The sequence below is a fragment of the Ruditapes philippinarum genome, unplaced genomic scaffold, assembly GCF_026571515.1.
Source record: "Ruditapes philippinarum isolate M1 unplaced genomic scaffold, ASM2657151v2 ctg5_1_1_1_1, whole genome shotgun sequence".
Taxonomy (NCBI): Eukaryota; Metazoa; Mollusca; class Bivalvia; order Venerida; family Veneridae; genus Ruditapes; species Ruditapes philippinarum.
This window is the reverse complement of record NW_026851646.1, coordinates 413476-438157: the sequence shown is the minus strand read 5'-3', so window position 1 is coordinate 438157 and position 24682 is coordinate 413476. Positions and strand designations below refer to the sequence as shown.

At 35.2% G+C, this 24682-nt stretch overlaps 1 protein-coding gene across 2 annotated transcripts in view; it reads right to left on the bottom strand.

The window, feature by feature from the left end:
• Positions 1-24682, bottom strand: part of LOC132731416 (cytosolic purine 5'-nucleotidase-like) — a 94022-nt gene that overhangs the window by 8409 nt on the left and 60931 nt on the right. Inside the window, exons 7-19 of one of the 2 annotated variants that reach the window (XM_060717632.1) lie at positions 20426-20483; positions 16206-16302; positions 14851-14930; positions 11368-11428; positions 10937-10972; positions 9467-9574; positions 8486-8552; positions 7157-7260; positions 6737-6855; positions 6013-6073; positions 5348-5405; positions 4225-4260; positions 174-292 (exon numbers count right to left, since the gene is read on the bottom strand). In XM_060717632.1, coding sequence (XP_060573615.1) covers positions 174-292; positions 4225-4260; positions 5348-5405; positions 6013-6073; positions 6737-6855; positions 7157-7260; positions 8486-8552; positions 9467-9574; positions 10937-10972; positions 11368-11428; positions 14851-14930; positions 16206-16302; positions 20426-20483 — 1004 coding nt within the window. The remainder of the gene's footprint in view (positions 1-173; positions 293-4224; positions 4261-5347; positions 5406-6012; positions 6074-6736; positions 6856-7156; positions 7261-8485; positions 8553-9466; positions 9575-10936; positions 10973-11367; positions 11429-14850; positions 14931-16205; positions 16303-20425; positions 20484-24682) is intronic. The other variant, XM_060717701.1, reaches the window with a different exon arrangement.

The window sequence follows — 24682 nt, the reverse complement described above, 5'->3', positions numbered from 1 at the left end:
TGCTTTTTATGTTTTGGCCTTTTTAAAGTGATATAATGCCAACATTAAAAAGATGAAAATTCTTTTTAGAAAAGAAGTTATAAACAATTAAAAGCATTAATTGAATGAATCAGTACACATGAAAATATCACAAAATATCATGATTTTACATGAATACAGAAATTAGTACATACCAGCATTGCAGGGGCTCTGAACACGTAACTGAAGGGATAGTGAAGGAGATTGAGGAACGAGGCTGCGTATAAATCTGCGTATCTCATCACCTGTGATGCGAAAAACGTCTGCCGAGATCCTGAAATAAATATAAATATTTCATTTGGTGCAAATAATAAACTAAATCAAAAGAAAACCATTTTAAAAATAAAGTTTAATATTCATGTTGTGTACTTATATACAATGTACATTTGTATGTGGTCATTCTTGTGGTGGAACTAGTAATAGGTAATAGTGGATGAATCCATTTCATAATTAGGTCATTTCACTCCTTTCCTTCTATACAGTCAAACTTGTCTTGGAAGACCAATATTCAACAATAAGGTCTTTGCTGAGAGATGGTTGGTTCCATTCTAACATTTGTTCATCAGGTAAATACTGTAAGAAATCCTTAATATTTTAGAACAAAAGCAGATCTATTGTAGTAACAAATGCTGTATACAATATGTCATTGATGTAAGAGCATTATCAATCAACCAATTAATTACTTAAACTATACAAAATAATTTATAAATACATGTACTATGATGTGAATATAGCATGATGCAATACAGTTTTACTAAGTATAATCTAAACAACAACTAATGAAGATCATCATTTAATGCGGAAAAATAATAAATTGCGAAATGACTTCAAATTAATCATGGAGGAAAAAGCAGAACAAAGTATTAAGGTTTCTAATTTAAATAATAAAATCTGTTGTAGAAATAATACTAAAATCATAATGTGCAATAACATTTCATATAAGCTGCTGTAAAAATGACACTATGCATTACCACTTTATAAAATATGTTAAGCAAGCTACTTAGTGCAAAAATATTGCAAATTATATGATGTGGAAATAACCTGAAGCAAAATCTTTGTGCAATATTGTTTCTTATAATAATGCAAACAAAATTTCTTGAATTCTGATTGACTTGATACTTGGTATACAATGCCATATATAATTAATATATATAATACACAATTCAATATCATTTTATGTAAAATGATGATGAAATAGAACAATTCACAACCATTTTATGTAAAATGGTGATGAAATAACACAATTCAATATCATTTCATGAAAATGATGATGAAATAGAACAATTCAAAATCATTTAATTCAAAAAGGGGATATAATAATACAATTCAATATCATTTCATGTAAAATGATGATGAAAAAGAACAATTTAAAATCATTTCATGTAACATGATTTTCATGTAAAATGATGATATCACAATGCAATATCATTTCATATAAAAATGATGATGAAATAACACAATTCAATATCATTTCATGTAAAATGATGATGAAAAAGAATAATTCAAAATCATTTCATGCAAAATGATGATGAAATAACACAATTCAATATCATTTTATGTAAAATGATTATGAAATATAGAACAATGAAATATCATTTCATGTAAAACAATGATGAAAATATAGCATAATGCAATATCATTCTATGTAAAACAATAATGATATAACACAATGCAATATCATTTTATGTAAAATGATTATGAAATATAGCACAATGAAATATCATTGATGAAATATAGCATAGTGCAAAATCATTCCATGTAAAACAAGCAATTATCATAGTATTGCAAGCAATCCATAAGTCCCCTACCGGTAAGAGCCCAAGCAACATTCTGAAGGGCCATTGGCCATTCACTTATGTTCCTATTTTAAGTAAATTTGTTGAAAAAGTTCTTTAAAAGTGATCACAGGAAACAGTTTTTATGTACAGACAGATGGACTGAAGGACACTCTAAAGTTATTTTTTTAAACATCCCTGTTATCAAAATATAACATTTTTAAAATCCTATCATGATTGAAGAAGTTGGAGTAAAAATTACCAATTTCTCAAAAAAAAAATCCAAGTTCAAAAGGGGCATAATTCTGGAAATAGTCTTGCTAGAGTATTGAACACTCACAAATGTTGAGTGATAATAAGAAACATTTATATGAAGTTTGAAGTAGATACATTCAGAAAAAGAAGTTATTAAAAAAAAACAATGTTTTTTTCATGAAAATTTTAAGTTCAAGGGAGGTAATTCTGATAAATTTTGTGCTAGAGTTGTAAACCTTGTCACATATGATGTGGTTGATTACAAGCAACTTATATTTAAAGTTTGAAGAAAATACCTTAAGAAATAAAGAACTTATAGTGAAAAAACTTAAAAACTAGAATCAGAAATCTTGAAATTCAGTCTATTTGTTGCCATAGCAACCAGAATTTTCAACATAGGAAGATAAGAAAAGGATGTGCATAATTTCCATACTGCCATATACCCATATGTCAAGTTTCATAAACATATTTTCAGTACTTTTTGTGTTATCACTGGATCCAGGTTATGTGTAAAATTTGCCATATTTTCAGTCTATTTGTTGCCATAGCAACCAGAATTTTCAACATAGGAAGAAAAGAAAAAGACGTGCATAATCTCCATACTGCCATCTATCCATATATCAAGTTTCATAAAAATATTTTCAGTACTTTTTGCGTTATTGCGGGATCCAGGTTATGTGTAAAATTTGCCATATTTTCAGTCTATTTGTTGCCATAGCAACCAGAATTTTCAACATAGGAAGAAAAGAAAAAGACGTGCATAATCTCCATACTGCCATCTATCCATATATCAAGTTTCATTAAAATATTTTCAGTACTTTTTGTGTTATCGCGGGATCCAGTTTTGTGGACGGACGGACTGACGGACGGACAGACGGACTGACGGACGGACGGACGGACAGACGGACAGACGGACGGAGGGTAAACCTAAAGTCCCCTCCGGTAAACCGGTAGGGGACTAACAATGATGATATAACACAATGCAATATCATTCCATAAACATGAAGTGACAAAATGCAATATCACTGTAGAACAAAATGAATTTATTTTTCAATTTTAAATGCAGTCACATGTCAATCTACTCTATAAATAACAAAATCCTATTTTTTTCCCATTTTTTTCTCCAATGTTATGTTATTAATATTATTCATATTTGAGAGATAATTATATACTAACAAAACAATGCTTACTATTTCAAAATGACCTGTTTAAAGATGTCTCCTTTAACAGTATTACATGCACTAACTAGCAATATATCCTGGTTATTATTATAAATAATACATGCTTATTAAAAGATTTCAGAAATATCACAGTGAAATACATATTAATATCATCACAGTGTACAGTGAAAATATCAAACTAAAATTTACTGTATCATCACTATACAGATATTTGAATGTCAAAGAAAAGCTTTTATCACATTTATCAAATAAATATCAAATGTGAAAAATTCAGTGACAATTGCAAGCACTTTTCATATGTTGAAATATAAAAAAAAAACCTTACTTTTCAATAGTAAAATAGTGACATCATCATTATTATAATTATTTTGATGACAAAACCAGAAAGATAGCAAGGTGTTATGCTGCAAAAAGCATTTAAAGTAAAACCATTGAAAATAAAGTAAAATCATCAAATATAAAGTAAAACCATTGAAAATAAAGTTAAATTATTGAAAATAAAGTAAAACCATTAAAAAAGCATGAAACCACTTATATGTGTTGCATGTGTTAGATTAATATAAATGAATAATTCAGGAAGTGTACACCAATACATAAGATTTTCATGGGTTGTTTTATTCCACGGGGACCTCTATTCCAACTAGCAATAATTCTTGATTATAAATTAATCCTGTATGCATTAAGTGACACTAATCTGGGTAACCCAACTACAAATACAATATGTACAGCCATTATATCATACTTCAGACAGGCATACATTTAAATAAACATATGCTCTAACAAATACAAGGCTGGAACAAATGCAAGAATCTGACAAATGCATGGATCTGACAAATGCAAGGATCGGCCAACTACAGGGCTGGGACAAACATTGCTTGAACAAATGCAAAGCTCGGATTATTGCAAGACTCAGAAAAATGCAAGGCCCGGACAAACGCAAAGATCGGACAATGCAAGAATCAGACTCAAGCAGGTGTGCTGGCATTCTCTCTTACCATAAATCTCCACATCAGGGTCCCAGAACCGACTCCCTGCACACGGGTTAAAGGTCAAAGGTTAGAAAAAAAGCCATTCATGGGTAAAATGTTAATAGAACAGGTATTCCAAATACCAAACTGTTTTGTTATTATAGGATGCAAATATTACATTCAGGATCAAATGTAAATAACAAGCTTTATGTAAAGATAAACATGTTCAGAACAGGATAAAATCATGAAAATAAAGCATTCAAAATGCTATGGTGTTGAAAACAAATATTTTCTTATGATAACAGCTGTGTCAACTTTGTAATAATAAATGTGATGAAATAATCTTTTAAATCATGAGCTTTGCTTTTTTTGTATAGATTTGTTATAAATCTAGAGGCTATGATATATACAAACTATATTATTTTCCAAATGAAAAAAATTAACATATTCATTATACTTCAATCATGATACTAATGAAACAATGGGATTTGTTTATGTACATGTTATATAAATAATTCATCAAACATTAGAATATATGGAAGAAAATATAATGCATGATACAATAAATCATAATGTTCCCATTCCACACCATTTATCCTTCAGAATATTGGTAATTAAGACTTTTGACAGGTTATATGTCCCAGTGTTAAATGGTAATATAGCATACAACTGTTTTGCATGGCCATATTACATGTCAAAGGTCTTTATAATTTATTATGGTGCAGAACTGCTCACTTTCATTAATACAGAAATAAAGTCAGACATTTTGCCAATTTGTTCAGTTAACATAAACATCACAATTATCCCATATAAAATCATCATTAAAAAAAGCTGTATCGCAACTTATGTATAATGTAACAATATCATAATATAAGAATAACAATGGCAAAACAGGTTAAAGAAACACTATGCTCATCTTTGAGTAAAATATTTTTATTGCAGACATATATTAAAATCTATAAAATTCCTACTAAATATGTTTGATTGAAATAAAATAACATACTAATTATGTATAGGTATCTGCGTTCCTTATTACAGGTCAAGTAAATCTGGTACTTTCTTTAAAAAAAAAAACTGCCAGTTTTAATAATGACAGTATATTCACATAATGTGTCCACTTTTTGTGTGTAGCTTTTAAAGTTTGACTTACCACTTCTAAACAGACTTCCTATGATACCATATGACATATCCATCTCATGTGTGGTATTCTGAAATATAAGTGTGACATTACTAAATATGTGACATTCTAAAACATAAGCATTAGATTCTGAAACATAAGATTGACATGAAATATGTGATATTCTTAATAATAAGCATGACATTATAAAATATGTGACATTCTTAATAATAAACATGACATTATAAAATATGTGACATTCTGAAATACAGGCATGACATTATGAATTATGTGACATTCTGAAAAATATTTGTGACATCCTGAAATATGTGACATTCTAAAATACATGTGTGACATTAATAAAATACATATGTGACATTAATGAAGTATGTGTGTGACATGAATGAAATACATGTGTGACATTAATAAAATATATATGTGACATGAATGAAGTACATGTGTGACATTAATGAAATACATGTGTGGGATTCTGATACACATAACATTATGACATTCTGAAATATGTGACAAGTCTTAATGTGTAGTTTGATGATTAAATTTTCCCAACACATGGATACATAATTCAATTAAACGATGTATTGATTTAGTTGTTTATTTTTTAGTTAAGCCATATCAGAAACTTGTAATCAATGTAATAATTGAAACTAATTCATATAATTATAATCATTAAATGTTACCTTTATTTTCTGGTGTATTTTGCTAATATCTGGTCCTTTCTCGCATGTACTGTCTAAATTTCTGAAATCAAAATAATTGTTTAGTCAATCAAATTTCATGGTGAAAGTAACAAAAGGAAAAACTTAGACATCTGAAGAAATCAAATATTCAGAGTTTCAAAAAACATGCCGATTAAAATCAGCTCTAAATAACACTCCGCTTTTAGATCTGACCGTGACCCAATACAAAATCATTTCTTGTGAAGTTTCACACAGCCAATCATTGGCGAGCTTTCATAATTTAAAAATCGATGTGTTTTCTAATTTTAACCCTGGCAAAACCAATACTGTGTAGGTAGTTTTCAGGATTTCGAGAACATGGCGTTGTCCATATAGCCGACTGGGAAACTGGCAAAATAATCTTGCCCATTAAAAATTGACTATTATTTCAAGTGAATTTGTTAAAAATTACTTCAAACATTTTTTTTCAGTATTTTGATAGTTCTTCCAATGCCTGTGTAAAAGCTGGTTTGATTGCATGGCTAAATATAGCTTTCTTGGTAAATCCGAATTATAAAGAAAGCGGAACATATACGGTCATCTTCAGATCTACATAAAAGAAGTAAGTAGATCTGAACTTTAGTGAGAATGTACAAAAAATTGAATTAAATCTATTTTGTCCACTTAATTTGTTGCACACGTTAAAAATTGATCACACCATGAGACATAAACTATGATAGATTACCTGTAAAGTTCTCCTATTTGGAAGTCTAGATCCTCAAGTTTAGAGTAGAGGGCTCGTTTCTCTGTCCAAACCAGAAGTTCCTGAGCCAGCTCTGGAACCACGAGGAATGTTCGCCAACCCTATATACAGGAAATAATTAACATGATAATTGTACTATAACATGCAGGAAAATTTATTTAATATTCCAATCTTACAATGCCAATCAATCATAAATTTGTTGAACTTTATTGAATGGAGAAAGGACGTCATTTGGTTTTATCCATCAAATCTGATGTCAGTAAATAAATAACACATAGGTTTGTGAGAATGAATTCAATCAATTTAGTAATGAAGCTACACAAGGTGTCAGTGATTCTAACAATTATTTAAGACCAAATCAGTTTCTGTTATAAAATGGGTGAGAAATGTGTGAGTAAATACCTTTAATTTTTTAGACTTGAGAATATCACCAAAGATGTGATCACCAATATAGAGAACTTCTTTATCATAGGAACCCATGATCTCAGAGAACACTTCCACAGATCCTGTAATATAATAATTATATATAATACAGTAGAACTTCTATTAGTCAAACATAGATAAGTCAATTTTCTCGATGTGTCGAGGTAAAATGAAAGTCCCGATTTTTCCCCTTAATATTCCTTATAAATACCTATATGTGAGTCGAAATTTATATGTCAAATTTTTCAATGTGTCGAATTTTTTTCATGGTCTGTATAGAAAAAATCGAGTTCAATTTACCACAAATAAGTTGAAGTCCTTCAATTATTTTAACACTTCAATCCCGAGACTTTTCCACACCTTTTCTGACCTTGAAGATGATTTACGAACAACTTGTGTGACAGGTATTAATTACACAACTGTGTGTCCAACAGCATTTATATGCATTTATTTGTGTGATAAAATGTTTTAATTGTAACCATTCAAATTGCCGTGGTGCATTTGAAAGTAAACTGTAAGAAGTACTTTTACTTCATAACTTCCGTGACCCTGTGTTGCATGATTATCACTCAGGATATATTTTCTATATGCTGGGATAAGTTATCACCCTTTTCTCTTATTATGCCTTTTGTAACTTGCTTGTTAACATAAATGAATCTAAATTTTGTCATTAAAGTGAGACTGATTCATGCGTCGAGGTCCCAATGTGTTGAAGTTTTTACCCAAGTCCCTTCAAATTCGACCTATGGAAGTTCTACTTCAGTAATAGTTCTGCCTTGTTGTTTTTTTTTTGGCACCAACCCATTCTTTTTAAATAAAGTGAAAAATTACAGCATGTTTTAAACAAAGTATTCTCATAAAAATGATATTACAGAACACATTTTTAATTATTTTTGTCTACTTGAAAATAATAACGTTGAGCTCTATGGACCTTTCCGGTTTTTCGTAGCGGAACATTTAGCCACACCTTTTCCATTCATTGCTAGGTCAACTGCTCATAAACAGTATCACAAACATAAGCAGGGGCTTTTTTGTGCAAGCCAGGTCAACCAGTGACTATGTATTATCTCAGAGTAGCGATTGGATAACAAGTTAGCCAATTTACATAAAACTGTAAACACCGGAAAGGTCCATTTCTCCTTGAAATTCATTCTATTAAATGTATATGGGAAATTTAACACAAGCGAAAAATGTTTTAGGTGGTAAATCAAAACAAATTAGGGGGCAAATTGTATACTGTATAAAAGAATCTACAACTCCCTATCAGCTAAACAAATCAATAAATCAGAACAAAATTTGATAGAATACCTCCTGAGTAGATATGACCAGATCTGATTTCACCCGTATGTGTACCTAACTTCAAAGCACCAGTCTCCTAAAATACAAGTCATGTTTTATAAAAATATAAGCCGCGTCACGAAAAAACCAACATAGTGCATTTGCGACCAGCATGGATCCAGACCAGCCTGAGCATCCGCGCAGTCGAATCAGGATCCATGCTGTTTGCTATCAGTTTCTGTACTTGTAATAGGGTTTATAAGCAAACAGCATGGATCCTGATCAGACTGTGCGGATGCGTAGGCTGGTCTGGATCCATGCTGGCCTCAAACCCACTATGTTGGTTTTGTTATGACACGGCTCAAATAATATTCTTATTTTTTTATTGTTTCAGTTTTTTTTATAGTTTTTTTTATTATTTAGATGCGCAGACTGGTCTGGATCCATGCAGGTCGCAAACATATTACATTGGTTTTGTCATGGCGCGGCTCATATTTGTTTACATAAAAATAAAAGATTAAAATTTGTTTGTTACACTTATTTACTTTAAACTATCAGTATAATTTATTACTTTATAAAACAAGAGAAGAAATACCCAAACAGATTTAAGCCATTTAATTATACTTAAGCTAATATAACTTACTTAATGAAGTTTTAAAATGTTTCAAACATAAATTCTCTGAATAAATACATATTAATGTAGGTCTCTTTAGTACTTTGCATATCTTTTAATTCCCCTTACTCTGTTGCATTATTCCAGCTTTAAAGAAGGAAATGACCAAAAGTAATATTAAAACTGCATGACCAACAGTCATAGCAGAGGTCTGTGATGATGACAACTAAAGTTGTTGAAAACTCAGAGCAGCATGAAGCAGTTTACTTTTGTTTGTTGGTTTTCAAGTTCAGTAAGCCGCACTAAACTTACCAGAGCACAGTTCAGCCACTGCATTGTTTCTGGGCAGACTGTCAAGCAGTACCAAATGAAATAGTTAAAATGTTTATTGTTCTTACCCTATCAACTTGTCTAAGAATTGTTCCTACACCAAAGAACAATGGTTTCCTAGCATCACAAACAACATAATCAAAGTAAGACACCCAATCTCTCTTGGAATCAGCCTTCTGAAAAAAAAGAGCAATTTTTCTTTCTTGGTTAGATTTCACCACAGTAGAAGTTAAATGACAACTTTCCAGCTTAACTGGTCAGATGCCCCTTAGTTCATTATGATATACTGTGAATTCACTTAATTTCATGAGCATGAAATTTTTTTTTCAGAAGGTAAAATGTAAATAATTTGATGCAAAATAATCTTACAGCAGACATAATGAAATTTCAATGGATCTTAAATTTGTGGATTGACCTATCCACAAAATTAGTTCCTCGCAGAATAATAATGATTTTGCCATTCCCAGCGGAACCTGTGAATAACAGCTCTCAGTTAAGTAGCGTCTTGACATAGAAAAAATAATACAAAGTTTATAGCAGGATTGAAACAGAGGGCAAGTAATGAAAGATAAGCAATTTTAATCATTTATTATGCTCTATGAAGAGTGAGGTGATTACTGAAGATGATGATGATGATGATAATGATGATGATGATGATGATGATGAATCCCCTTAAATATGTCGGAAAACTTCATGAATCTATAATATGTTGTACATGAATTCATTCTTAAAGTGTAAGGTCTAATGCCCACATACTTTTCAGTTTAAACCCGACGCAGTTCAAGTTTTTCATGACAATGTAGTTAGCAACACTTAATATATTGCAATTCATCATTCAGTGTTATTTTTTAAATGATTTATATGGAAACATTAGGCAGTAATTTTAGTAAATAAAACAGATTTGGTCTGATACAGAATCCAGAAACACTCAATATGTGTAACAAGAGTTACAAGATGACTGGAAAACTGGTAACGTTAACTTATTTCACGGTACATGTATATCATTGATATACATTGTAGTGACAACATATAACAATACGAATATGAACAAGAACTGTCGGAGGACAGTAACGCTCGACTATTCGATAAGTTGTCACAAAGGTGTTACATCAAGTATAATTATGCTTACCTATATGAATACATAAAATTGTCCGAAAAGGTACAAAGGCTTGTTATTAAGATGTTTTATCAAGTAAATCACTGCTTTATTATTATGAATGCATAAAATTGTCCCAAAAACGGCACAAACCATTCAGTTACATGCAAAAACTTAACCAAGAATTTCTAAGTTGAAAAAGGGGCATAATTATGCAAAAAATCAAATCAGAGTTATGGGACTTGTGCTAATCATGTTAGATAATCACAGAGAACAAGTGTGTGAAGTTTCAATCCATTCTCTACAGTAGTTATGGAGATACCAGCTTACACACAAAAACTTAACTACAGGGACGCAGACACCGACAAATGTGTGACTGCATTAGCTTTATTATTCTGCAAATAGTCGAGCTAAAAATGTGTACATATAAAGAAATACTTACTGCATTTGGATCATCCATTAAAAACTTCATAACAGCCTGAAAATAAAAAACATTTTTCACATGAAAATCTACTTTAATTAAATCCCTTTGATAATAGAGAGACTTGAAATGAGCCGTGCCATGACAAAACCAACATAATGGGTTTGTGACCAGCATGGATCCAGACCAGCCTGCGCATTGGTGCTGTCTGATCGCATTCCATGCTGTTCGCTATCAGTTTCTCTACTTGTTATAGGGTTTGTAAGCGAACAGCATGGATACTGATCAGACTGCACGGATGCGCATGCTGGTCTGGATCCATGCTTGTCGCAAACCCATTATGTTGGTTTTGTTATGGCGTGGCTCAAATATCTTGTGCACATCTGATATCTTATACTTATATGACACTTATGTTTTCAAAAATATCAAAAGAACAATATTGTTGTACTCACATTTGTGTATACATAATCACTGTTTGTTGCAAGGAAAATTTTTGAACCATGATGACGCATTCTGGAATGAATAAAGAACATTTATGTAGGCAATGATAAACTAGAAATGTGTCATCATGCCACGGATGCCCCCGCATGCAGCCAAAATTTCAAATGTTATAATATTTAGTTCCAAATTTGTTTGCACAAATTATTTTTTTCATTCTAAGTTCAAAGCCCTTAAAACTTTTCAATGTTAACACAAACCATTTTTATACAATGTTCAAGGCACTGAAATTATAATTCAGTCTTAACCTTTTAAAAATAGCATATTGCATATTTGTAGCCAACATAATGGCTATATACATTTCCACAAAAGTATGAGTGCTGAAACTGAAAGTTCAAAATTTTTCCAACATTCAGGAAAGATAAGTTTGTCTAAAATCATTGAACCACGACCAAATTCAAACTTAAACTGCTTATTCCTAAGATGTATCTATATTATTTTCAAAGTGAAAGGGACATAACTCTGCCAAAAAATCATCGAACCATGACCAAATTCCAACTTGACCTGCGCATTCCTTTGACATATCCATATGTCAATTTTGAGTTGAATATGTAACACTGTTGGGTTGATAATAAACAGAAACTGTAAATTTCATATTATTTTCAAAGTGAAAGGGGCATTACTCTGCCAAAAATCATTGAACCATGACCAGATTCGAACTTGGTCTGCGCATTCCAAAATCATATCCATATGTCAAATTTGAGTTGAATGTGTAATATTGTTGGGGAGATAATAAACGGAAACTGAAAATTTCATATTATTTCTAAAGTGAAAGGGGCATAACTCTGCCAAAAATCATCGAACCATGACCAAATTTGAAATTGACCTGCGCATTCCTTTGACGTATCAATATGTCAAATTTGAGTTGAATGTTTAATACTGTTGGGGAGATAATAAACAGAAACTGAAAATTTCATATTATTTTCAAAGTAAAAGGGGCATAACTCTGCCAAAAATCATCGAACCATGACCAAATTTGAACTTGACCTGCGCATTCCTTTGACGTATCGATATGTCAAGTTTGAGCTAAATGTGTTGTACGATTGGGGAGATAATGAACGGAAACTGAAAATTTCATATTATTTTCAAAGTGAAAGGGGCATAACTCTGCCAAAAATCATTGAACCATGACCAAATTTGAACTTGACCTGCGCATTCCTTTGACGTATCCATATGTCAAGTTTGAGTTGAATGTGTTGTACCATTGGGGAGTTAATGAATGGAAACTGAAAATTTCATATTATTTTCAAAGTAAAAGGGGCATAACTCTGCCAAAAATCATAAACCATGACCAAATTTGAACTTGACCTGTATTTTCTCATGACATATCAATATGTCACGTTTGAGCTGAATGTGTTGTACCGTTGGGGAGATAATGAACAGAAACTGAAAATTTCATATTATTTTCAAAGTAAAAGGGGCATAACTCTGCCAAAAATCATCGAACCATGACCAAATTTGAACTTGACCTGTATTTTCTCATGACATATCAATATGTCACGTTTGAGTTGAATGTGTTGTACCGTTGGGGAGATAATGAACGGAAACTGAAAATTTCATATTATTTTCAAAGTAAAAGGGGCATAACTCTGCCAAAAATCATCGAACCATGACCAATTTCGAACTTGACCTGTATTTTCTCATGACATATCCATATGTCAATTTTGAATTGAATGTTTTGAACCGTTTGGGAGATAATGAACGGAAACTGAAAATTTCATATTATTTTCAATGTAAAAGGGGCATAACTCTGCCAAAAATCATCGAACCATGACCAATTTCGAACTTGACCTGTATTTTCTCATGTCATATCCATATGTCAATTTTGAATTGAATGTTTTGAACCGTTTGGGAGATAATGAACGGAAACTGAAAATTTCATATTATTTTCAATGTAAAAGGGGCATAACTCTGCCAAAAATCATCGAACCATGACCAATTTCGAACTTGACCTGTATTTTCTCATGACATATCCATATGTCAATTTTGAATTGAATGTTTTGAACCGTTTGGGAGATAATGAACGGAAACTGAAAATTTCATATTATTTTCAATGTAAAAGGGGCATAACTCTGCCAAAAATCATCGAACCATGACCAAATTTGAACTTGACCTGTATTTTCTCATGACATATCAATATGTCAAATTTGAGTTCAATATGTGCAAGGGTTATTAAGATAATGAACGGAAACTGATGATGACGGAAGGACGGAAAGACGGAATGACGGAATGACGGAATGACAGAACAGGGTAACACTATATGCCCCTGCCATTATATGGCGGGGGCATAAAAATAAGTAGAATTGTTGCTCCAGGTCTACATTAATTCTGATCCATAGTAAAGTTTGATTATATTCCCAGTAATACAACACTTACTAACGGCTAAAACTTGTAACAGTAATATAAAACCCTTAGGATCCATAGGAACAAACAGCAAAACCTTGCTCCATAGATTCAACATCAATGTTTTTTTCCAAACTTTCCATTTGTTTCGATAGGTTTTATGACACACTGGCACAGTACGGTTATCAGGAAGTTTTCCAGCATAACTGTTGGAGATACATCTCAGATGCCCATCTATACATTAATACAGTCACAACTTCACAACCTGTGTAGAACCACTGACCTTCTGTAAGTTAGCTGGATAGACAACAAGAATTCATATCAGACAAAAGCTGATTGTTTGTTTGATTGGGTTTTACAACACACCAACACAGTATAGGTCATTTGGCGACGTTCCAGCTTTACTGGTGGAGGAAGACCTCAGGTGCCCTTGCGTGCATTATTTCAGGCACAAATGGGCACCAGGGTAGAACCACCGACAATCCAAAGTCCCTGTCGGGATTCGAACCCACAGCGGTGAGGAACAAGTGGTTTGAAGTCAACGACCATAACCACTCGGCCACGGACGCCCCTCAGACAAAAGCATATTACCTTTACTTAAGTTACAAAAACAAGAAAATCTCCAGTGAACTGTTTTAAAAAGTTTGCAGGTCTAAATTTAACTTTAGCTAATTTGTTGCAACATATTTGTGTCTTAAGATTCTTTATCATGATGATCAGATTTGCCAGAAAAAAATTGTAACAGCAAATAAATAAAGACTTTAAACAGTAAAAACATAGAATATTATGTTCAGAAGAAACAAAATATAAAGTACAAGGTACAAGTAGATTAACTATATTTGAGCCACGACATGACAAACAAACACAGTGCGTTCGTGACCAGCATGGATCCAGATCAGACTGCCCATCTGCACAGTCTGATCAGGATCCATGCTGTTTGCTATCAGCTTCTCTACTTGTTATTGAGTTTGTAAGTGAACAGCATGGATCCTGATCAGACTGTGCGAAGCGAAGGCTGGTCTGGATCCATGCTGGTCGCAAACACACTATGTTGGTTTTGTCATGACGCGGCTCATTTTAGGATCTTGTCTTACCTGTCTAATAGTATAGGTAATCTACTGTCTTTATGTACATATTTCTCTACATTCTCTATTGTAGCTTTCTTCAGAGGTCCCTGAAAATATTATTAAACATGAAAATGCTCAAATCAAAATTTCACTGAAATGCTCTTCATTTTGTTTAACCCATTGCTTCATGAGCATTTTGTGAAAAATGGCTGTTTTCATTGAAAAGTCTCCCGTTACAAGTTCAAATTGCTATAATACTATAAAAACTGCTTCAACACTAATCAAACTTGGCACAAATGTTGACTGGACCATTGTCCTTGCAACAACATGCTCAGGCTTAAATTTTCTGTTACCATGGCAACGAGGGGACATCTCAAAATTGCCAAAAATCACTATTTTGCGTTGATTTTTTCCATCAAAATTGATTTCAAAGTGCTGCAACTTCTCAATGGATTGAGATAGAGTCAAATGCTTTTCAGCGTTGGTTACACGTTACCTTATGATCAATCTGGGGTCATTTACAGCCTCTCACAAGTCCAAAATTTTCTTGGCGATGAGGGGGACTCCGCCCCCCTTCAAACCCCCCCAAACTGGCAACCCCCTGAAAAGTCTCCCGTTACAAGTTCAAATTGCTATAATACTATAAAAACTGCTTCAACACTAATCAAACTTGGCACAAATGTTGACTGGACCATTGTCCTTGCAACAACATGCTCAGGCTTAAATTTTCTGTTACCATGGCAACGAGGGGACATCTCAAAATTGCCAAAAATCACTATTTTGCGTTGATTTTTTCCATCAAAATTGATTTCAAAGTGCTGCAACTTCTCAATGGATTGAGATAGAGTCAAATGCTTTTCAGCGTTGGTTACACGTTACCTTATGATCAATCTGGGGTCATTTACAGCCTCTCACAAGTCCAAAATTTTCTTGGCGATGAGGGGGACTCCGCCCCCCTTCAAACCCCCCCAAACTGGCAACCCCCTGATGTATCTTTTGGTTGGGGGGCCGCGCCGAAAAAAGGGTCACTTTTTTTAACAACATTTCTCAAACAAAAACAAGTGTTTGGGGCCTAAATAAGGCATTTTTTCATCATTTGAGACAACAAAAAGGGGGGGGGGGTGAAAAAGGCGTTAAAAGGCGTGTATATGAAGTAATGGGTTAACCTTTAGATATTGACATGTCCAATGCTCTATCTATTGAGCTAACAATTAGCTCTGCATTTTATTCAAAATTTTCAAATATATAAATTCTTGAGACTATATGAATTCCTAAGACTATTTAGGACAAGTACTTACATATCAATGCTTTTCTAGGTAATTATGTCTTTTTAATGTCTCTATACATTTATCAGATATAATAATATATAATAAATGACTTACATTTTTAGCATGAACACAATCTGTAGCTGCTATCACATCTTGGTATATGGAAGAATAGGTCATGGTGAGATCCCCAGATTGCACACCCGTAGGTTTCCTGTCATATAAAATCATAACAGTCAAATAATGCTTACCGTAACTCTTGTTCAGGGCTAACAAAATTTTATTTTGACTGATTGCCATTTTTTATCTTAAGCATTTCCTAACTTGTCTGTATGATATTTTCATAGTAAATTCTTGTAAACTGTTGTCTGATGATAAGAATAATCTATTGCTTAGTTAACATTCACATTACAATGTTACAGTCAAATGGTGACTTCCCAGCTTTTACTTACATAGATAGACCTAAGGTACCCCTATAATATGCACTTTTTTACATGCACAAGATAGATAGAGCCATCAACCTTCCATAAGCTGGCTAGACAGCTTCCTCACTAAGTCTTGAACTCAGTTATTGATACCTATTATATGTTACAGTAGAACCTCACTAATCAGACCGCTTGTGGTTCTGGAGGAAAATGGTCTTAATAGTGGGGTGGTCTTAATTTCCCGATTGTTTTAAAAAGTAATGTGTGTGTCAATGGACATCTTTACCGGCATTATATTAGCACAAAGTGATCTGAAATTTATTCTGAATGAAATAAGACTTGGAGCATTCTGGACACAAATTCATAACTAAACATTTACTCTTACTGTACTGTAAGATTGATTTTTGGTCGTGAAAGAAATTACTTGCGTGTTACCATTTATTAAATTTAGTTCATATTGGAATATTAATAAATGAAATGTCATCAGTAAAGCATTTAAAAACCTGTTACAAAGGTATTCAATTGAAAGTAAGCAGAATATACAAACAACAAAACAATCGAGAAAAACAAACTTCTAAACATAAGTTCAATCAGTGAATGTTGTCAATAATCAACAAACCCTTTAGAGCAATCAATTTCCTTGTTACAAATAATCCTTTGGTACCTATCAATAAAGAAATGCTGTAACATAGATAATCCACAGAATTTTAACACCTATTAATAAGCAAGAACCATAAACTGTTCTTGATATAACTAGAAATGTGTCATCATGCCACGGATGCCCCCGCATGCAGCCAAAATTTCAGATGTTATAATATTTAGTTCCAAATTTGTTTGCACAAATTATTTTTTTCATTTTAAGTTCAAAGCCCTTAAAACTTTCAATGTTAACACAAACCATTTCCATACAATGTTCAAGGCACTGAAATTATTCAGTCTTAACCTTTTGAAAATAGCATATTTCATATTTGTAGCCAAAATAATGGCTACATACATTTCCACAAAAGTATGAGTGCTGAAACTGAAAGTTCAAAATTTTTCCAACATTCAAGAAAGATAAGTTTGTCCAAAATCATTGAACCACGACCAAATTCAAACTTAAACTGCTTATTCCTAAGATGTGTCTATATTATTTTCAAAGTGAAAGGGACATAACTCTGCCAAAAAATCATCGAACCATGACCAAATTCCAACTTGACCTGCCCATTCCTTTGACATATCCATATGTCAAATTTGAGTTGAATATGTAACACTGTTGGGTAGATAATGAACAGAAACTGAAAATTTCATATTATTTTCAAAGTGAAAGGGGCTTTACTCTGCCAAAAATCATTGAACCATGACCAAATTCGAACTTGGCCTAGGCATTCCAAAAACATATCCATATGTCAAATTTGAGTTGAATGTGTTGAACCGGTGGGGAGATAATAAACAGAAACTGAAAATTTCATATTATTTTCAAAGTGAAAGGTGCATAACTCTGCCAAAAATCATTGAACCATGACCAAATTTGAACTTGACCTGCGCATTCCTTTGACGTATCCATATGTCAAGTTTGAGTTGAATGTGTTGTACCATTGGGGAGATAATGAACGGAAACTGAAAATTTCATATTATTTTCAAAGTGAAAGGGGCATAACTCTGCCAAAAATCATTGAACCATGACCAAATTTGAACTTGACCTGCGCATTCCTTTGACATATCCATATGTCAAGTTTGAGTTGAATGTGTTGTACCATTGGGGAGATAATGAACGGAAACTGAAAATTTCATATTATTTTCAAAGTGAAAGGGGCATAACTCTGCCAAAAATCATCAAACCATGACCAAATTCGAACTTGACCTGTATTTTATCATGACATATCCATATGCCAAATTTGAGTTGAATGTGTTGTACTGTTGGGGAGATAATGAACGGAAACTGAAAATTTCATATTATTTTCAAAGTAAAAGGGGCATAACTCTGCCAAAAATCATCGACCCATGACCAAATTTGAACTTGACCTGTATTTTATCATGACATATCCATATGTCAAGTTTGAGTTGAATGTGCTGTACCGTTGGGGCGATAATGAACGGAAACTGAAAATTTCATATTATTTTCAAAGTTAAAGGGGCATAACTCTGCCAAAAATCATTGAACCATGACCAAATTCGAACTTGACCTGTATTTTCTCATGACATATCCATATGTCAAATTTGAGTTGAATGTGTGCAACCGTTACTAAGATAATGAACGGAAACTGATGATGAAGGAATGACAGAATGACGGAAGGACGGAATGACGGAAGGACGTAACAGGGTAACACTATATGCCCCGGCCATTACATGGCGGGGGCATAATAAAACCATAGGGAAATAATTAAAACAAAATTCCTTGCTAGAATAAAACCATAAGGAAATAATTAAAACAAAATTCCTTGCTATAATAAAACCATAAGGAAATAATTAAAACAAAATTCCTTGCTATAATAAAACCAAGGGGAAATAATTAGAACAAAATTCCTTAATATAATAAAACCATAGTGAAATAATTAGAACAAAACTCCTTGCTATAATAAAACCATGCACAACATTCCTTGCTATAATAAAATCATAGGGAAATAATTAGAACAAAACTCCTTCCTATAATAAAACCATGGGGAAATAATTAGAACAAAATTCCTTGCTATAATAAAACCATGGGGAAATAATTAGAACAAATTTCCTTGCTATAATAAAACCATGAGCAAAATTCCTTGCTATGATAAAACCATGGGGAAATAATTAAAACAAAACACTTTGCTATAATAAAACCATGGGGAAATAATCAGAACAAATCTCCTTGCTATAATAAAACCATGGGGGAATAATCAGAATAAATCTCCTTGCTGTAATAAAACCATGGGGAAATAATTAGAACAAACTCCTTGCTATAATAAAACCATGGGGAAATAAGTAGAACAAAACTCCTTGCTATAATAAAACCATGGGGAAATAATAAGAACAAAACTCCTTGCTATAATAAAACCATGAGCAAAATTCTTGCTATAATAAAACCATGGGGAAATAATTAGAACAAAATTCCTTGCTATAATAAAACCATGAGCAAAATTCCTTGCTATAATAAAACCATGAGGAAATAATTAGAACAAAACTCCTCAATTAGTGTTGACACCTGTGATTTTACAACTATCCTGGAATGATCTGAATATCAGGGTCAAAATACATCCATATTTTGTTAATTGGTCACGAGAAAGTGGTGGTTTTACATAAGAGCAGGCTGATCTCCTTTTGAATAGAAAGACCAATGAAATAAGAAGCAAAAAATCTGTTCTTTAAAAAAATTGGTCGTAATAGTGGATTGGTCATGAAAACGGGGTGGTCGTAAGGCGGGGCTCTACTTTCTTACATTTTTACTTAGTTATGAAAAAGGTTAACACACAATATTTCCATGTTGAAAAAGTGTCAAAAAATAATTACTAAGCTGATATCTTGTATTTTCTTCACATGGCTCCTTGTTAACAGGCGCAATAAAAAAATTGCAGCGTGGTTCAAATTTTGAAACACTGACCATTGTAAAAAGAGCAGAAATTTCTAGTCTTAGCTGAGCAATAATAAGTAAGGATTCTACTTCATAATGTCAAATTGAGTCGCGTCATGACAAAACCAACATAATGGGTTTGCGACCAGCATGCATCCGCGCAGTCTGATCACGATCCATGCTGTTCGCTATCAGTTTCTCTACTTGTAATAACGTTTGTAAGCGAACAGCATGGATCCTGATCAGACTGCGCGGATGCGCAGGCTGGTCTGGATCCATGCTGGTCGCAAACGCATTACGTTGGTTTTGTCATGACACAGCTCAATTGTAAAGGACTTTAAATTTACAAACTACATTTCTACAAAAAAATATGCTCATATATTTTTTACCTTGTGTATTCTGGGTTGTGACTAAACATATCCACTACAACAGCTAACATGTACATTACTGAAACATAAATACAATATAAATTGTTTTTTTGACAGTCACACAAAAATTCATATATATTAATACAATACTATAAGATATACATTTGGATTCACAATCATTTTCAGCAATTTAAAAAGGATTAAAAACTTTATTATATCAAGGGTAAAACTTAATTTGTGACGGAATAGAACAAGAGGGCCATGATGACCCTGAGTCGCTCACCAGAAACAACTGCTTTTCAGTAAAAAAAATAAAAGACTACTTAAGAATGCTACAGACAAAATTTGGTGATTATCCATCAATTATTTTAGTAGGAGATGATGTTCAAATGTTTTCTATTTCTAGCTTTAGCTGCCTCTAAAAGAGGCCAATCAAATTAATATAAGCAAACTTGATAAAACACTACCTAAGAATGCTACAGACAAAATTTGGTGATCATCCCTCAATTAGTCCCTCAATTAGTTATGTAGATGCAGACATTTAAAGGTATTTCTATTTTTAGCTTTAGCAGCCCCAGTTTGATATTCAACTAATACATATTTTGAAAAAAAATTTCTAAGTGACAAATGGTTTTATCCAGGTTGAAAGATGGACCTATCTAAAATATTGTGCATTGTAAGGGTTAAAGTAATTGTTATTGTTAGAAATGTCGGAATAGTGAGCAGGTAACAGTATAGTCTCTACCAGACTGCATGAGGATGTGCCAGTTAATTGTTCAGAATATAGTAAGTATATATTTGATTTCGAGTTTTAAGTCAAAGCAACAATGTCAAGTTCATATGACAACTTTCTAGCTTTACTTCTGTAGGAACACCTCAGGAGCCCCTTATTATTTCAGGCAGGAGGGTCGGCCTTTGATAACAATTAACCATTCATAAGCTAGCTCCCTCACATGAAAGAATCAAAACTTCATGTAAAATTCGAATGGACAGTGTTGGGTGGTAAGTAATCTATAGTAAGCAACCTTAACCATTCTGCTGTAGTGGCCCCAACAGCTAAACCATTCTGCTGTAGTGGCCCCCACAGCTTAACCATTCTGCTGTAGTGGCCCCAACAGCTTTACCATTCTTCTGCAATGGCCCCACAGCTTAACCAAATGTCACAGTTGCCCCCACAGCTTTACCATTCTTCTGCAATGGCCCCACAGCTTAACCAAATGTCACAGTTGCCCCACAGCTTAACCATTCTGCTGTAGTGGCTACCACAGCTAAACCATTCTGCTGTAGTGGCCCCTGCAGCTAAACCATTCTGTTGTAGTGGCCCCACAGCTTAACCATTCTGCTGTAGTGGCCCCCACAGCTTAACCATTCTGTTGTAGTGGCCCCCAAAGCTTAACCATTCTGTGTAGTGGCTACCACAGCTTAACCATTCTGTTGTAGTGGCTACCACAGCTTAACCATTCTGCTGTAGTGGCCCCCGCAGCTTAACCATTCTGTTGAAGTGGCCCCCACAGCTTAACCATTCTGCTGTAGTGGCTACCACAGCTTAACCATTCTGCTGTAGTGGCCCCTGCAGCTAAACCATTCTGTTGTAGTGGCCCCCACAGTTTAACCATTCTGCTGTAGTGGCCCCTACAGCTTAACCATTCTGTTGTAGTGGCCCCCAAAGCTTAACCATTCTGTTGTAGTGGCTACCACAGCTTAACCATTCTGTTGTAGTGGCTACCACAGCTTAACCATTCTGCTGTAGTGGCCCCGCAGCTTAACCATTCTGTTTGTAGTGGCTACCACAGCTTAACCATTCTGTTGTAGTGGCTACCACAGCTTAACCATTCTGCTGTAGTGGCCCCCACAGCTTAACCATTCTGCTGTAGTGGCCCCCACAGCTTAACCATTCTGTTGTAGTGGCTACCACAGCTTAACCATTCTGCTGCAGTGGTCCTCTGCAGCTTAACCATTCTGCTGCAGTGGTCCCAGCTGCTTAACCATTCTGCTGCAGTGCCCCCCCCTCATCTAAACCATTCTGTTGCAGTGCCCCTTACAGCTTAACCATTCTGCTGTAGTGGCCCCACAGCTTAACCATTCTGCTTTAGTGGTCCCCACAGCTTGACCATTCTGCTGCAGTGGCCCCTGCAGCTTAACCATTCTGCTCAAGTGGTCCCCACAGCTTGACCATTCTGCTGTAGTGGCCCCACAGCTTAACCATTCTGCTGTAGTGGCCCCACAGCTTAACCATTCTGCTGTAGTGGACCCCACAGCTTACAATTCTGCTTTAGTGGTCCCCACAGCTTGGACCATTCTGCTGTAGTGGCCCCCACAGCTGAACCATTCTGCTTCAGTGGCCCCCACAGCTTAACTTTTCATCTGCAGTGGCCCCCACAGCTTTACCATTCTGCTGCAGTGTCCCCTCAGCTTAACCATTCTGCTGCAGTGCCCTCCCCACAGCTTAACCATTCTGCTGTAGTGGCCCCACAGCTTAACCACCCTGCTGCAGTGCCCTCCCACAGCTTAACCATTCTGCTGTAGTGGCCCCACAGCTTAACCATTCTGCTATAGTGGCCCCACAGCTTAACCATTCTGCTTTAATGGTCCCCACAGCTTAACCATTCTGCTTCAGTGGTCCCCACAGCTTGACCATTCTGCTGTAGTGGCCCCACAGCTTAAACATTCTGCTTCAGTGGCCCCCACAGCTTAACTATTCATCTGCAGTAGCCCCACAGCTTGACCATTCTGCTGCAGTGGCCCCCACAGCTTAACCATTTTGCTGTAGTGGACCCCACAGCTTGACCATTCTGCTGCAGAGGCCCCAAACAGCTTAACTATTCATCTGCAGTGGCCCCCACAGCTTAACCATTCTGTTGTATGTGGCTACCACAGCTTAACCATTCTGTTGTAGTGGCTACCACAGCTTAACCATTCTGCTGTAGTGGCCCCCACAGCTTAACCATCCTGCTGTAGTGGCCCCCACAGCTTAACCATTCTGTTGTAGTGACTACCACAGCTTAACCATTCTGCTGCAGTGGTCCCGCAGCTTAACCATTCTGCTGCAGTGGTCCCAGCTGCTTAACCATTCTGCTGCAGTGCCCCCCTCATCTAAACCATTCTGTTGCAGTGCCCCTTACAGCTTAACCATTCTGCTGTAGTGGCCCCACAGCTTAACCATTCTGCTTTAGTGGTCCCCACAGCTTGACCATTCTGCTGCAGTGGCCCCTGCAGCTTAACCTTCTGCTTAAGGGGTCCCCACAGCTTGACCATTCTGCTGTAGTGGCCCCACAGCTTAACCATTCTGCTTAAGTGGTCCCCACAGCTTAACCATTCTGCTGTAGTGGACCCCACAGCTTACAATTCTGCTTTAGTGGTCCCCACAGCTTGACCATTCTGCTGTAGTGGCCCCCACAGCTGAACCATTCTGCTTCAGTGGCCCCCACAGCTTAACTTTTCATCTGCAGTGGCCCCCACAGCTTTACCATTCTGGCAGTGCCCCCTCAGCTTAACCATTCTGCTGCAGTGCCCTCCCACAGCTTAACCATTCTGCTGTAGTGGCCCCACAGCTTAACCACTCTGCTGCAGTGCCCTCCCACAGCTTACCCATCCTGCTGTAGTGGCCCCACAGCTTAACCATTCTGCTATAGTGGCCCCACAGCTTAACCATTCTGCTTTAATGGTCCCCACAGCTTAACCATTCTGCTTCAGTGGTCCCCACAGCTTGACCATTCTGCTGTAGTGGCCCCCACAGCTTGAACATTCTGCTGTAGTGGCCCCCACAGCTTAACTATTCATCTACAGTGGCCCCCGCAGCTTAACCATTCTGCTGCAGTGGCCCCCACAGCTTGAACATTCTGCTGTAGTGGACCCCACAGCTTGACCATTCTGCTGCAGAGGCCCCAACAGCTTAACTATTCATCTGCAGTGGCCCCCACAGCTTGACCATTCTACTGCAGTGGCCCCCGTTGCTAAACTATTCATCTAAAGTGGCCCACATAGCTTAAACATTCTGCTTCAGTGGCCCCCACAGCTTAACTATTCATCTGCAGTGGCACCCACATTCTGCTGCAGTGGCCCCGCATCTTAACCATTCTGCTGCAGTGGCCCCCGCAGCTTAACCATTCTGCTGTAGTGGACCCTGCAGCTTAACCATTCTGCTTCAGTGGCCCCCACAGCTTGACTATTCTGCTGCAGTGGCCCCAACAGCTTAACCATTCCATTGCAGAGGCCCCCTTAGTATGAGGCTAACATTTCCTATACTTACAGCTCAATGACCTAACACTACATATATCA